General features: G+C 34.2%; 2 protein-coding genes across 2 annotated transcripts in view; one reads left to right on the top strand and one right to left on the bottom strand.

The window, feature by feature from the left end:
* Nucleotides 1-8,972, top strand: part of LOC111059546 (E3 ubiquitin-protein ligase rnf146) — a gene marked incomplete in the record, with an annotated part of 56,869 nt that extends 47,897 nt beyond the window's left edge. The window contains 1 exon segment of the mRNA XM_039429274.1: nucleotides 8,532-8,972. Coding sequence (XP_039285208.1) covers nucleotides 8,532-8,841 — 310 coding nt within the window.
* LOC120351520 (40S ribosomal protein S29-like) lies at nucleotides 1,568-1,854 on the bottom strand. Its single transcript, XM_039429275.1, has one exon. It carries the CDS (start codon nucleotides 1,797-1,799, stop codon nucleotides 1,611-1,613), a length of 189 nt encoding a protein of 62 aa, XP_039285209.1. The 5' UTR covers nucleotides 1,800-1,854; the 3' UTR covers nucleotides 1,568-1,610.
* Nucleotides 8,973-14,605: the final 5,633 nt, after the last annotated feature.

Genomic DNA, 14,605 nt, shown 5'->3' on the forward strand with positions numbered 1-14,605 from the left:
AGTTACTGGAACAGGGACTGTGAGATTCGAATGGAACTGGAACAATGACAGGAACTTTCTCATTAACATAATTATATTGACATTTTCGATATTATTCTTTGCTGGTTATGGTTACTCCACCAGTAACTGGAACGGGTACAGAGTCTGTGAGATTCGATTGGAACTGGAACAGTGATAAAAATTACACATTTTTATTGAGTTTCAATATTATTGTTTGCTGGTTCTAGTAAATTTAACTTAACCAGTTACTGGAACAGGGACTGTGAGATTCGAATGGAACTGGAACAGTGACAAGAACTTTCTCATTAACATAATAATATTGACATTTTCGATATTATTCTTTGCTGGTTATAGGGAATTTCAACTCCACCAGTAACTGGAACGGGTACAGAGTCTGTGAGATTCGATTGGAACTGGAACAGTGATAAAAATTTCACATTTTTATTGAGTTTCAATATTATTATTTGCTGGTTCTAGTAAATTTAACTTAACCAGTTACTGGAACAGGGACTGTGAGATTCGAATGGAACTGGAACAGTGACAAGAACTTTCTCATTAACATAATTATATTGACATTTTCGATATTATTCTTTGCTGGTTATAGTGAATTACAACTCCACCAGTAACTGGAACGGGTACAGAGTCTGTGAGATTCGATTGGAACTGGAACAGTGACAAGAACTTTCTCATTAACATAATTATATTGACATTTTCGATATTATTCTTTGCTGGTTATAGGAATTTCAACTCCACCAGTAACGGAACGGGTACAGAGTCTGTGAGATTCGATTGGAACTGGAACAGTGACAAGGACATTCTCATTAACAGTTCTCACATTTATCACTTCAATTCACCAGTGAAGTGATTTCAAAAATTCCCTAATTTGCTGATTGTGGTGAAAGCAAATGATTTGGAAACGTGATCAAAATGTGAAAATTCTGAGTGAACAGTGTCAAATTTAATGAAAATGGAGAACAATTTAGGCCTTAAATACTGTAGTGATGGTGACATTTATTAAAAATGTTATTCCTCGATATTTATTAGCAGAAATATATTTTTAATTCTAAAATAATACGTATCCTTTCAACATTGTATGTAGAAATATTTTTCTAATTTATGATTACTATCAAAAATATTTAAACATTTTTTATATCTTATTTTTTCTTCTAGAGGGACTGTATTTTTGTTATTATTTTTGAAACTTTGTCTACTAATTTTTTTACATATTTTTCTAATTTATGATTACTATCAAAAATATTTAAACATTTTTTATATCGTATTTTTTCTTCTAGAGGGACTGTATTTTTGTTATTATTTTTGAAACTTTGGCTACTAATTTTTTTGTACATATTTTCTAATATCTCAGGTCTTATTTTTACTTATACTAATCATTCAAATCTCATGTGCTTGCTTTTAATACTTAATACTTATGATGAATTACTTTTGTTCACACTTTCAAAAAGTATAAAATGTAGTTTAGTTTTACTTCAATACATTTTCTAACACTCTTGTGAAATTGTTGTTGAATAATATAAAGTTTATTCATATAAACTGTTGTGACGTTATTACTCCATCAATTTGAGTTTTGGTGATATAAAATGAATCAGTTTTCATGGAATGGCCGTACAATAATCCAACTTCTTGAATCCAATTTCGGAGGCATATTCCCTGAAGCACTGACGGCAGAGGTTCAAACTGTACTTCCTGATCAGACCATGTCCGTTGGCGCAAGCGCGGCACGATCGAGATCCCTGTCCGTATTTCCTGGGGTGAGAATACCAGATATTTTGATGACCCATTGCGACAAGTTTAGTTACGAGAGAACTTCAGCAACGAAGAACGACGACAAAAAACTTTAATAATAAGAAAACAAAGATATTGTCATATTTCACTAAAAATTTATTAAAAACTTTAAAACAGAACCATTGTTTCACGTAGTTAACCAACGCATCAAATTTGAGTTTTGTTGTTGTGGCTGCAGTGTTAGGGACAAACCACAGGAAGCATTTTTCAGGCGTTTTCAGACGAGTCGGCAGGGCACGAAGCTCTCTGATTGGGTGTTAGCAGCTGATTCTCGAACAATCAGCCAATCGGAGAGCTTCTTGCCCTGCTGACTCGTCTGAAAAAACGCTTCGTGTGGATTGACCCCAATGCAGAGAGAGTACTGAGTTTTGAGACTCTATAATAGTGGGATTCAAGTTATAAAGTATGTGGAAATGATATGACCAACCCTTTCTCAATTATATTTTATCCGTCAAGAGATATATTTTCTCATGTTTTAATAATGAATTTCCATAACTGAGACTAAAATATTTTGGTAGTTCATTATGTTTCTTCATAGTCAACAAACGATTTGGCAACGTTGCGGAGGCAGAAAAGAATGAAGCTATCTGCTTTGCCTAATGACAGACAAGGATAGCAAACTAATGTTAATCAGATGCTGACCTTATAAGGAGAATCTCAATAAATCTGCAGTATAATACAGAGCACTGAGTTGTGTAGCTCTAATAATTATTATCAAACCAAAATCCATATTAAATGCTGTAATTCACCACAAAGACTTCTGCTACTGCAAATATTGACAACAGGGTAAACAGCTAGAAGGAAATTCGATGAGCGCTACCATTCAATAGTTATTTGTATATCTAGAGTGAAAAGTACGACTTTTTCTCCCTGTGGGAAAAAGTTTGAAGCCCGAGGCGAAGCCGAGGGCAGCAATTTTCCTGAGGGAGAAAAAGTATTTTTCGCTCATGATGTATACAACATTTTTCCTCCATCTACATTTTTTTATCGCTCATGATGTATACAACATTTTTCCTCCATCTACATTTTTTTATAGAAACTGCAAATAAAATCATTCTAATAACTTACGTATTTGTGACAATGATTCCTAACAACATAACCCAAATTTAAAACTTAAAAACCTGCCGTCTGATGATTGGCACTGCCGATTGCGCTATCTATCGGCTAAAGTTGTAACAATTATATCAGCTGAGCAGCTACCAAAAATGGCTGACTCCAGATCACGCGGTTCAGATTTGAATTGCAGATCAAAAATATTTGTTGGCTGGTATTTTGAATAGAATAAGATATTTTAAAAATTGTATAAATTTTTATCGTCTACTAATATTAAGAATATAATAATTATCATACAAACATATATTTCATGAGTTAATCAAATTTCTGGTTGTGGTATTGAATTCAGTTGACTCAATGACAGACACCTCTATTATGCTTTCTCATCTGAGCTTAGACCTTCTAACCTATTACAATGTAAGTTTCAAAATAGAGATGCTCCCCATGTTATTTAAATGGAGTCACTTTTACTCCCTAGGGAGTTTTTATGTTTTTTACTACCGAGAGCGAAAAAGTGACACTTTAGTATTAGGTTTCAGGGAGTAAAGTAAGTACTTTAGACAGTAGGTGGAGGAAAAAATTATTTTTCAGCCCGGGAACATTTGTGTAGCTCTAGTTTCTAGTCAATGCTAGAAGTAATAAATAGCTAGACATAGTTAGAAGCAAATCATCAACGATAAAGCCTCTTATAATAACTATCAAATTATTCTCAATCCAATACAAACAGCGATATATTATACAGATACGATATTTCAATGTCGACATGCTGTCTCAGTGACATTAAATAATGGTATTGAAGTGAAAAATTGTGTTAAAAAATATCCAACGATCCTCGAGAAGCTGATTGTTTATTTATTAGTAGGTACCGGTAGTTCAATTTCGATATTGAATCAATAATTTCAATAAAATGTTTAGCTGAATTATACAGAGTGTCTGATAAGTCACTCCCTATTTTTATACAGCTATAATTTCTCTATGAACCAATTTTGTGAGAACTACTTTTGTTAGATAGAGCACTCCTTGACGTTGTGTTTAACACCAATTTTCATTTTTTACTTTCCTTGTCCTATTACCATAGGTAAGGAAAGTATTGCTTTCCGAAAAAAATTAAGGTACCCCAATTTCTAAATTTCTATACGTTTCAAGGTCCCCTGAGTCCAAAAAACTGGTTTTTGGGTATTGGTCTGTATGTGTGTGTGTGTGTGTGTGTGTGTGTGTATATGAGTGTATGTGCGTCTGTGTACACGATATCTCATCTCCCAATTAACGGAATGACTTGAAATTTGGAACTTAAGGTCCTTTCACTATAAGGATCCGACACGAACAATTTCGATCAAATGCAATTCAAGATGGCGGCTAAAATGGCGAAAATGTTGTCAAAAACAGGGTTTTTCGTGATTTTCTCGGAAACGGCTCCAAAGATTTTGATCAAATTCATACATAAAATAGTCATCGATAAGCTCTATCAACTGCCACAAGTCCCATATCTGTAAAAATTTCAGGAGCTCCGCCCCAGCAATGCAGATAGATTCCCAATTATCAGGCTTCAGATACAATTGAAACAAAGAAAATCAAGTGGAGTAGATTGAGCATGAAAATCTCTACAATTAATGTTCAGTAACATTTTCACCTAAAATTGAAAATAAGCTTTAAATTCGAGAAGATGTGATTATTCAATTGCATTTTATTGTTGATTCTATTAAATCATTCACTATGAAGAGATAGCAGACCTCATGTGTGTCTCCAGCGTTATTGTCCTGTCACCAGCTGGCTCAAATCTTTGAATAGTAGACTTGAGATGCGCGGGAACACTAGCGTCAGGTGATCAATTTTCATAACGGCAAGGAAAGTTGTGTGAGTGCACCACACCAGATTTTTATTGTTAATAACTTTGGTGTAAACGCAGCTTTATGCTATGTTTATTATATCCAAAGACCTTAAAGAGGTATAATAAGGACAGCATCAGCTGTTGAAAAGTGAAATGTGCGTGTTCGTGGTATATAAGGGTGTGATCACATTGAATGCATTATATAATTATGTGCAAGTGCAAGTCGAAACATGCATGAGCCAAAAAACAACATTTGAAAAATGCTGATTTACATACTTACAATACACGGAATAGAGGTGACTATTCTTCACTGTATCACAGAACAGCTTTTTTTTTAGAAAAAACCCAACATAAATGGGGTCTCAAATTTACTAGTAGTTCTTCTGTGAACAGTAGACCTCACGCAGTATTCTCATCCACAATTACCTGATGTCAACTGTTTTAAATGTTAACAAAATCAGTTCACGTTTGAATTTGTATTCCATAATTTATTTATATTTATGTTAATTTAAACAATGAATAGAATATATTTCTATTCCAGAATTTATATAATATTCATCCAGTTCCGTGATAATCTTTCCATCTAATGAAAATCAATTTTTTTCAATCAAAAATATTATAATTCCTTCAGCATTATTTAGTTCATTTGATTATTTTTAATCACCTATTAAATTAGTTTTTTCGAATGTGAGAATATTGATACTGATGGACACGCATAATAATACCATGACTGCAAAACAAAATATTGAAACCAAAGACCTTAAAGCTGCGATTAGACCAAATTTATTTACAAAATGTTGATAACTCAATCCTTATAGATTATATTAGATTGAACATAACTTATCATACACATGATGAACATGTGTGTTTGTCAACTTCTGTTCAATCTAATAGAATCTTTAAGAATTAAGTTATTAACATTTTGTTAATAACTTTGGTGTAAACCCAGCTTAAAGATGCATACCTCTTCAAGGTCTTTGATTGAAACTATAGACCTTATACAAATAATACAGTAATAGACTGGCTTCTCCACACATCTGTGTAATCAATTGTCAGCTGATTTATGATGAATAATTCTATAGTCTGATTTTTACTTTCATATTGGCGTATGAAGGAGGCTCTTTTTTCCTTTTATATTATCCTTGAAATGCAAAATTTTCAAAAACCTTGTATATACGTCGACGCGCAATTAAAAAAGGAACACACCTGTCAAATTTCATGAAAATCTATTACCGCGTTTCGCCGTAAATGCGCAACATATAAACATTTAAACATTAATAGAAATGCCAAACCGTCGACTTGAATCTTAGACCTCACTTCGCTCGGTCAATTATAGGCATAGCATCAGCTGATGAAAAGTAGAATTCGCGTGTTCGGGGTACACAAGTCTGTACGCATCTTTAGATTTCATAAGTATCCTACAAACCGGGCATCAAATTGAAAAATGAGAGCTTGGTTGAAAATAATTCAATTTAATTCATTTATTGCCAATTTAGAATATTCAAGACATATTACAAACTCTTTATAATATGTCATATCATTAAAAATATAAATAAATAAACATAATTATTCATACATAAACTTAAATAAAATAAAATATACTAGGCATCACCAGCAAAAGAAACTCTTTTTACTTTTTGTTTAGTTGAGAAGTTGATATTGTGGTAATTATTCATATGAGGGGGCAGAATACTAGGGGTCCAAGTGACATTTTTCATTTTTTTTGAGTTAGCTACAGTAATCGATATCTGAGGCCCAGTTGCACAACAGCCGGTTAAATTTTAACCGTGATTATTTTCGCAAGAACCAATCAGAGAAGGCGTTTTTGAAAAGACGGCTTCTCTGATTGGTTCTCGTGGAATTAATCACGGTTAAAATTTAACCGACTGTTGTGCAACCGGCACTAAAAGTGGTAAAAATCTTGTATACAAGAGGTATAAGCGTAAGTCTAATCAGTGCCGACATCTGGTGTAAAATTTTCAAACTACATTTTCAAACAGCTGTTTATTTGATTAAACAAGGGGTCCAAGTGACTTGGATCCCTTGTTTACAGTTCAACTGTTGCTCGTATCCATTAAATTAAAGTTAACCTTGATTAAGCCATGTCACCAAGCAAAAGATACCTCAAGAACCAATTAGCGAATCAGATAATATTGCAATGACGTCATTAATCATTGTTCAATTGCTGGTAAATTTGATAGATTTATGTGTAGCTAGACAGTAGAGTTTTGTTTGGTAAACAAGGGGTACAAGAGTGATACTTCTTATCACTATTTAGCTGATAATTGAGAAAAGAGAGCAATTTGAGACATGAAAATGTACGTTTGATATGATAAAAGTATACTGAATAGTTAGTTATAGGAATAGGTGAATATAATTTTTATATTCATTTCATGAATGAAGAATTAAGTACGGTAAGTAAACTTTAGGCTCAATTTTCTCGAAACTAGGAATATGTCACTTGGACCCCTTGTATTCTAACCCCTTCATATTAAATGAAAAAATCTGGTGTGGTACACTCACACAACTTTCCTTGCTCATATTTGAAACTACGATCAGACTACTGTATAAGTGTATATATAATTGTTTTCAGAGTACTTTTTCCTTTGCGTAAATTGTGAAACTTGATGATTATTTTAGTCCTCATTTTTTTTAAAGTCGTCAAAACAGCTGTTCTACAGATGAAATATCTCGTCATAGTGTTCTTTTTATGAACTGCGCTACCTACCTACCTCATGCACGAGAAGGAGGTTACTAAGTCCATTTCCCAAGGATGGGGTGGACCCCCCATTGGTTTCCCACAAAGGAGACTCATGCCAGTTGATAGAACTGATAAATAACTAAACAGGGTATGAATTTGAAAAAAATCGGTCAAGCTATTTTTGAGAAAATCGTGAAAAACATGATTTTTTAGTAATTATCCGCCATTTTTCTCAAGAATATTAAGGAGCTCCTGCAATTTTCTCAGAAATGAGACTCATGTCTGTTGATAGGGCTTATGAATAACTATCTATGGTATAAATTTGAAGAAAATCGTTGAAGCCGTTTTCGAGAAAACCGTGAAAAACATGGTTTTTTAATCATTATCCGCCATTTTTCTCAAGAATATTACGGAGCTCCTGGAATTTTCCCAGAGATGAGACTCATGTCAGTTGATAGGGCTTATAAATATCCATGGTATAAATTTGAAGAAAATCGTTAGAGCCGTTTTCGAGAAAAACATGGTTTTTTTAGTAATTATCCGCCATTTTTTCCGCCATCTTGAATTGAATTTTATTGAATTTCTTATTGTCGTATCCTTATAGTATAAGGACCTCAAGTTTAAAATTTCAAGTCAATCGGTTAATTAGGAATGGAGTTATCGTGTTCACAGACATACACACATACACACACACACACACAAATACACACACACACACACACACACACACACACACACACACACACACACACACACACACACACACACATAGGCCAACACCCAAAAATCATGTTTTTGGACTCAGGGGACCTTGAAACGTATAGAAAACTTGAAATTAGGGTACCTTAATTTTTTTTGGAAAGCAATACTTTCCTTACCTATGGTAATAGGGCAAGGAAAGTAAAAAACTTGAAATTGTCAAAAAACCACAGATTTATTTATACTTAGAAAGACCGGTCTCTGATACTTATCAGAGATTGACAATGGTGTAATAACCAAAACCGGTCTTTCTAAGTATCAACAAATCTGTGGTTTTTGACAATTTCTTAGTCATTTTCATTTAAAACTCTTCTTAATTTGTTTGAGAATGTTATTGTTTTTGTTTGGTTTAATAGTATATTTGAACGAGTTTTGTGTTTATACAGGGTGGTGGCAGTATGACGTGCGAACAAACGGCGACCTTGAAACGGCGTTCAAGCAGGGCGATCGCAGCTGCGAGCTTCTAATCGCTGGTCACCTGTACCTGGCCGACTTCGACGCCATGCAGCAAGTGCGTCGCGACGAGTCGTTCCGTGTGCGTCGCATCAAACGCGACTTGGCAACAATGCCGAAGAAGGGCGTGGCCGGGCTGAGGCTGGGCGCAGTCGCCGGCAGCGCTCCCAGCGATGATCTCGCGAACCAGATGGCCAACTTGTCGCTGACAGCTGAAAGCAGTACCGATGTCTCGAGACAATAATAACCGTAACCTTCTAGCGACAGATTCAATGTTGGGTTTGTAGATACCGTGATACACCACTACCTCCGTAAACTAAGCCGTAGTGCATTCTGGTGACGTCAGCACAGGTAGGGCTCCTACACCAATAAAAACACTAGCTTATATAGATCAGCTGAATTCATCATATTTTTATTGGTGTAGAAGCCCTACCTGTGCTACCTACGTCAACACAGGTAGGGCTCCTACACCAATAAAACACTAGCTTATATAGATCAGCTGAATTCAACATATTTTTATTGGTGTAGGAGCCCTACCTGTGCTACCTACGTCAACACAGGTAGGGCTCCTACACCAATAAAAACACTAGCTTATATAGATCAGCTGAATTCAACATATTTTTATTGGTGTAGGAACCCTACCTGTGCTGACGTCACCAGAATGCACTATGGCTTTGTTTACGAAGGTAGTGGTACAGTCATAGAGAAAGTATAAACGAGCATAAAAATATATCCCATGTCATGGGGCGTTATACTGGCATTATAACGAGGACCTCACTCTAGGAACCGGGTCAGAGATTGTTAAAAAATTTCCCAATTCAAGAAAATATCGCGATTTAAATAGGAATAGTACCTAATATTATGGAGAAATTAAAGATAGCATATATGTCATAGGGCGTTTATATTCAAAATTTCACTTTTAACTCAAGCTGATAGTCCTAGTAGTTCTTTTTCGCCACACTGCACAGAAAGCAGCTGTTTTCCAGTCCCTACGTACCTAGATCTGAAAGACATTGTTTGCAGACGACTCTCGTCTGACGTCAGAACAGGTTTCTTTCCGGTCTAGGCCGGAAAGAGTACCCTTTCCAGCCTCTAACATGGAACTAAGAAAGGTGATCAAAAAACTTTTCATTATTTGTGTTCATTATTCAATAATTAAAACATTTATAGACTAATAATATCATCTTATTGTCATTTGAAAGAATAAAAAAGTATAAACTCAATCTCCCACATAATTGATCATCATCTTTCAGGTTATTTAGACAAATCAGAATAAAAAATAAAAATACTTGGACAATTTCCTGTTATTCAGATTACCTCAGATTTGCTTGAGCTATCACCTTCCACTTCTGCTTTCGGAAGTACTTGGTAAACAACTTCTCATATATATATATATATATATATATATATATATATATTGTTTATTTTTGTGTGTGGCGAAAAATAGCGTTCGCACCACGGGCAAAAAAATGTTTTCCCGGCTCTCAATCTTTGAAAACCGATTTCGAGCCGGAAAAATCTCATTTTCTGCTCTAGGTGCGAAATATACTATTTCGTGAAGCTATGTGAAACTGGAGGTCTCTCATACTCTGCCATTCTTAGACTCAACTGAGGCCTAACTCATTCTTAGGCTTAAAAAAGGAATTCATTATTGATCGAAGTAACTATTGATTGAAACAATCAGGCTCAATTACAACAATCAGGAATACATATAAAAATGTGACCCCTGTGTTTGATTCAAGGCCTTACCAATCTTCGTTACAACAATAATCTTTCAAAAGTGAACACTAAGGCTCAACTCACACTTACGCGACTCAGGTCGAGAAGAGACACGACTCTAGTCGAGAGCATGTGTTTCCAAATGCTGACGTCGTGTAGACTAGAATCGACTGGTCTGAGTGTCACTATTTGGAAACACATGCTCTCGACTAGAGTCGAGTCTCTTCTCGACCTGAGTCGCGTAAGTGTGAGTTGAGCCTTACACTCTCACCCGTCCAAAATAGTAATAATAGACAGTAGTCAACAGTGATCGGCTTGAGTTGAGAAAATTTGTCTTGAAATTTTGAACATAAACGACCTATAACATGGGATATTTTCTTTATGTTAATAATTTATCTATTTAAATAAACTAAATAACGTTGAATGTTTAATTATTTTGAAAATTTAAGGCATACAAGTGTTATCTCCCAAGAAGGCACTGTTCAAGTCAATGTTGATATATTTCGGAAGATTTTATAATAGTAAATGTTATGTTAATTGATATTATAACATTAGGGTATGATCACATATTGGATACACATATTAATAGAATAGAATTCACTTGTCATCGTATTTACAAGAACACATGTACATCGTCATTTCAGTATAGATTACTATCAATGTAGATACCTAGAATAAATTTGTATTTTAATTTTTCTGTACTAGATGGCCCGGCGAACTTCGTACCGCCAAATAGTTCAATGCATCTCTTGACAAACTTTAGCTGGATGCACACCTGAGGAGGCTCGATGCGGCATTTTATTTATAATATAGATAATTTTCCAACTGCAGATGAATAATTTAATAAAAATCAATTAATTCTGAACACCGAAGACAGCACAATTATTCTAAACAAAGCAATGTCTTTAGAGCATGTAAGTATTCAACCTGAATGGTTACACACAGAACAGTCATTTTGTTTTTAGTCGGGGTGTTTAGAATAAAATACTTGGGCGGTTATGGAGCAGCACACACTCTTGTCTACTATCTATCGACGGCTGTTGTAAAGGTGCGTACGCGCCTTGGATATACGCGCCGCGAACATGAGCAATTCACTTTTAATCAGTTGATTACATCTGTATTATTAAGGTGCGTACAGATATACGCGCCGCGAACATGAGCAATTCACTTTTAATCAGCTGATGCCAAGCTTTTTATATCTGTATTTTACCGTTTCTGTAAAAATACAGATATAATCAGCTAATTAAAAGTGAATTGCTGATGCCAGCTTTTAAAAGTGAATTAATCAGCTGATGCCAAGCTTTTTATATCTGTATTTTACCGTTTCTGTAAAAATACAGATATAATCAGCTAATTAAAAGTGAATTGCTCATGTTCGCGGCGCGTATATCTGTACGCACCTCTACAGAAACGGTAAGATACAGTTATAAAAAGCTTGGCATCAGCTGATTAAAGGTGAATTGCTCATGTTCGCGGTGCGTAAATCTGTACGCACCTTATGACGCAATGATTATAACAGCTGATTTTTATTTCTGTGTGTGGCCAGCTCCCAAATCTTCTCCCATAAGGATTACATGTAAACTGTGAAGGACCGTAGGAAAGAGTCCTGAAGTCGGATTATAAATTTGATAGGCCCTGAACCTGGTCCTGAACATAACGAACACAACTAAAAAAATCATCAAATACGTTGCACACAAAAAAGTTATTGAATGTCAAAATTTGAGGCTCGATTTCTATTTATATAGATGGATTAGGCTACTATTTGTAAGTCCACGTGATATCATACATGACCAAGCGCGCATATGAAAACCAAGTCTGGAAAGAGCCATGGAAACACGTGGTGACTTGCCTGTAGCTGCTCACACTAAACGCCCCACCAAGTGCACGCGTTCAGTGTGTGTATGTTATGGATTTTTCCAGATTTGGTTTGTCATGTGCGCGCTTGGTCATGCATGACTACGCATGCACTTGCACAAACGTGCATCCCATGTGATCATACCCTTAGGCCCGCCGCAAAGTGAACCCACGTTAATCCACGAAAAGCAACCCACGCTGTTGGATGTTTTGTAAACCATTGCTATAGAATTATTCATAATCAATCAGCTGACATGTGGATTATTCATTGAAAGTATTATACCATAGCCACCTCTAATACAAGGCCCCGGCCTTCGATATTGCAACGTCGCAGTGTAGGCCTAGAATCTAATACATGATTGGTGAAAAAGAACAGCTGGTATTTTTAAAAATATTTTTCACCAATCATGACTGTATGATATTCTAGGCCTACACTGCAATGTTGAAATATCAAAGGCCGGGGCCTTGTATTAGAGGTGGCTATGATTACACAGATGTCTAGAGAAGCCTAGCAATAGTTTACAAAACATCCCACGGCGTGGGTTGCTTTTCGTGGATTAGCGTGGGTCTACTCTGCGGCGGGCCTTAATCACCTATTACAAGCATTTTTACTTGCAGAAATTAACTCACGAGATTAAAAATTCAAGAATAATATTGTATTCTATTCTCTTCGATTCTGTTCCAGTGTAATATGAACATTGATATTTCTATAAAAACTGAATCAATGTTACTGTATGCTTGATGTGATAGTATATATCAATAATTGAAATTGAAATTCTTTATCCTCCAAAAAAATACTAACAATACAATATTATATTTGCATGTAAAAAATTAAAATTAATTTCATTGGAGGCTCCTCTTATGTGCACATGCCAACAATTGTATAATTATCCATTGTATAATCTAGGTACATCTAATAATGATGTTTCAAAATCTACTTTTATTTATATTGGTGTCATTTGTAATCATAATAACAACGATTGGTAATTTCTCAAACACTAACAAATATTATAGAGAAGACTGACACTTCGATATCTTAAATATTGCTATTGTTTCATAATATTATTTGTGTAGTTTAGAAGTTGATATTGTGGTAATTATTCATATTGAATGAAAAATACTAAGAAATTGTCAAAAACCACAGCGCTGGCCTAGTTCAACACTAATACAACTCAAAAATCCAAGTTTTGAGAAAAAAGCAATTTTATGTTTCAAATTATTACTATGAATTGTGCATTGCATATGGAATGTTGATTTCTCCCATGTAGAAGTATAATATTCTTAGACTTAGTTGAGTGTAGCTCTGGAAAGAGGAAGGAAAGCTGAGTAAAATGATGTAGAAATCTCAAAAATGATAATTTTTGAGTTGTAGCACTGTTGAACTGGGGCAGCGACAGATTTATTGATACTTAGAAACTTTTTAGAAATTTCTAAGTATCAATAAATCTGTGGTTTTTGACAATTTCTTAGTCTTTTTTATTCAAAATTTTATGTTTATAATGAAAGTATTTCTGCTTATAATTGAACCGTATAAATAATTGAATATTACCTATATAATTTATGTAGTTGAATGATGTTATGTACAGTTAGTTCATCATACCGTACTTGAAGGATCTTTTAAATGTTACAATGTTTATCGAGTAGCCTATTTTCTTTTTATATTAATTTTTTGAAATATTATAGATTCCTACAATAAGATTAAAATTGTTTGGTTAGGTTAATTAAAAGTGTTATTGTTGTACGTGTTTTGAAACCTGTAAGAAAAATCTCAACTGAAGAATTACTTATAATAAATAAAATAATAAATAAAATGTCATTACGTTATTAGTAGGCTAAGTCTTGTAAGAATTAATTATTCTAAAATCTCGATTAATTACATTTTCCAATACTGTAGGTAGGTACCTACTAAATTTTCTTCTATATTGTCATAATATATTTCCATTTATCTTGAATGTTATCTTTGGTCATGCATTTATCTTTTCATTGTATATAATTTTATTTCTCAATCCATCTTGATGTATTATTGTGCAATATTGGCTGAATTAGTAATTTTTTTAAAAATAATTCATCACCGTTTGATAAACATTCTTGATGAATACATAATTTCGATTTTAACCTAATGTATTTTTCAATATATTTAATATTAATAGATGTTGATGATTGTTGAAAGCTATATGTCAATTGAATGATGTAAATTGTTGTGATATTTGAATAAAATTTGTTCAGACAATGACAGTTACTTGATTTTTTTAAATAATAAAATACCAGTACTCCAAATTCCAAATGTATTATTGTATTGATCATTACAGTATAAGAGGTAGGTAAGTATTCTAGTATAAAGTATAACATCGCATTGGTAAGCGATTTTACAACTCATGAATCATATTCAGAGGAGTTGGCTCAGGCGGTAGGCTTGGTAGTTGGCTTTGGACCCT

Source organism: Nilaparvata lugens, chromosome 5, assembly GCF_014356525.2.
Source record: "Nilaparvata lugens isolate BPH chromosome 5, ASM1435652v1, whole genome shotgun sequence".
In the NCBI taxonomy this organism is placed as follows: Eukaryota; Metazoa; Arthropoda; class Insecta; order Hemiptera; family Delphacidae; genus Nilaparvata; species Nilaparvata lugens.

Bases quoted from the DNA above. Each gene is read 5' to 3' on its own strand.
- LOC120351520 (XM_039429275.1), bottom strand. From the start codon at position 1,799: ATGGGTCATCAAAATATCTGGTATTCTCACCCCAGGAAATACGGACAG.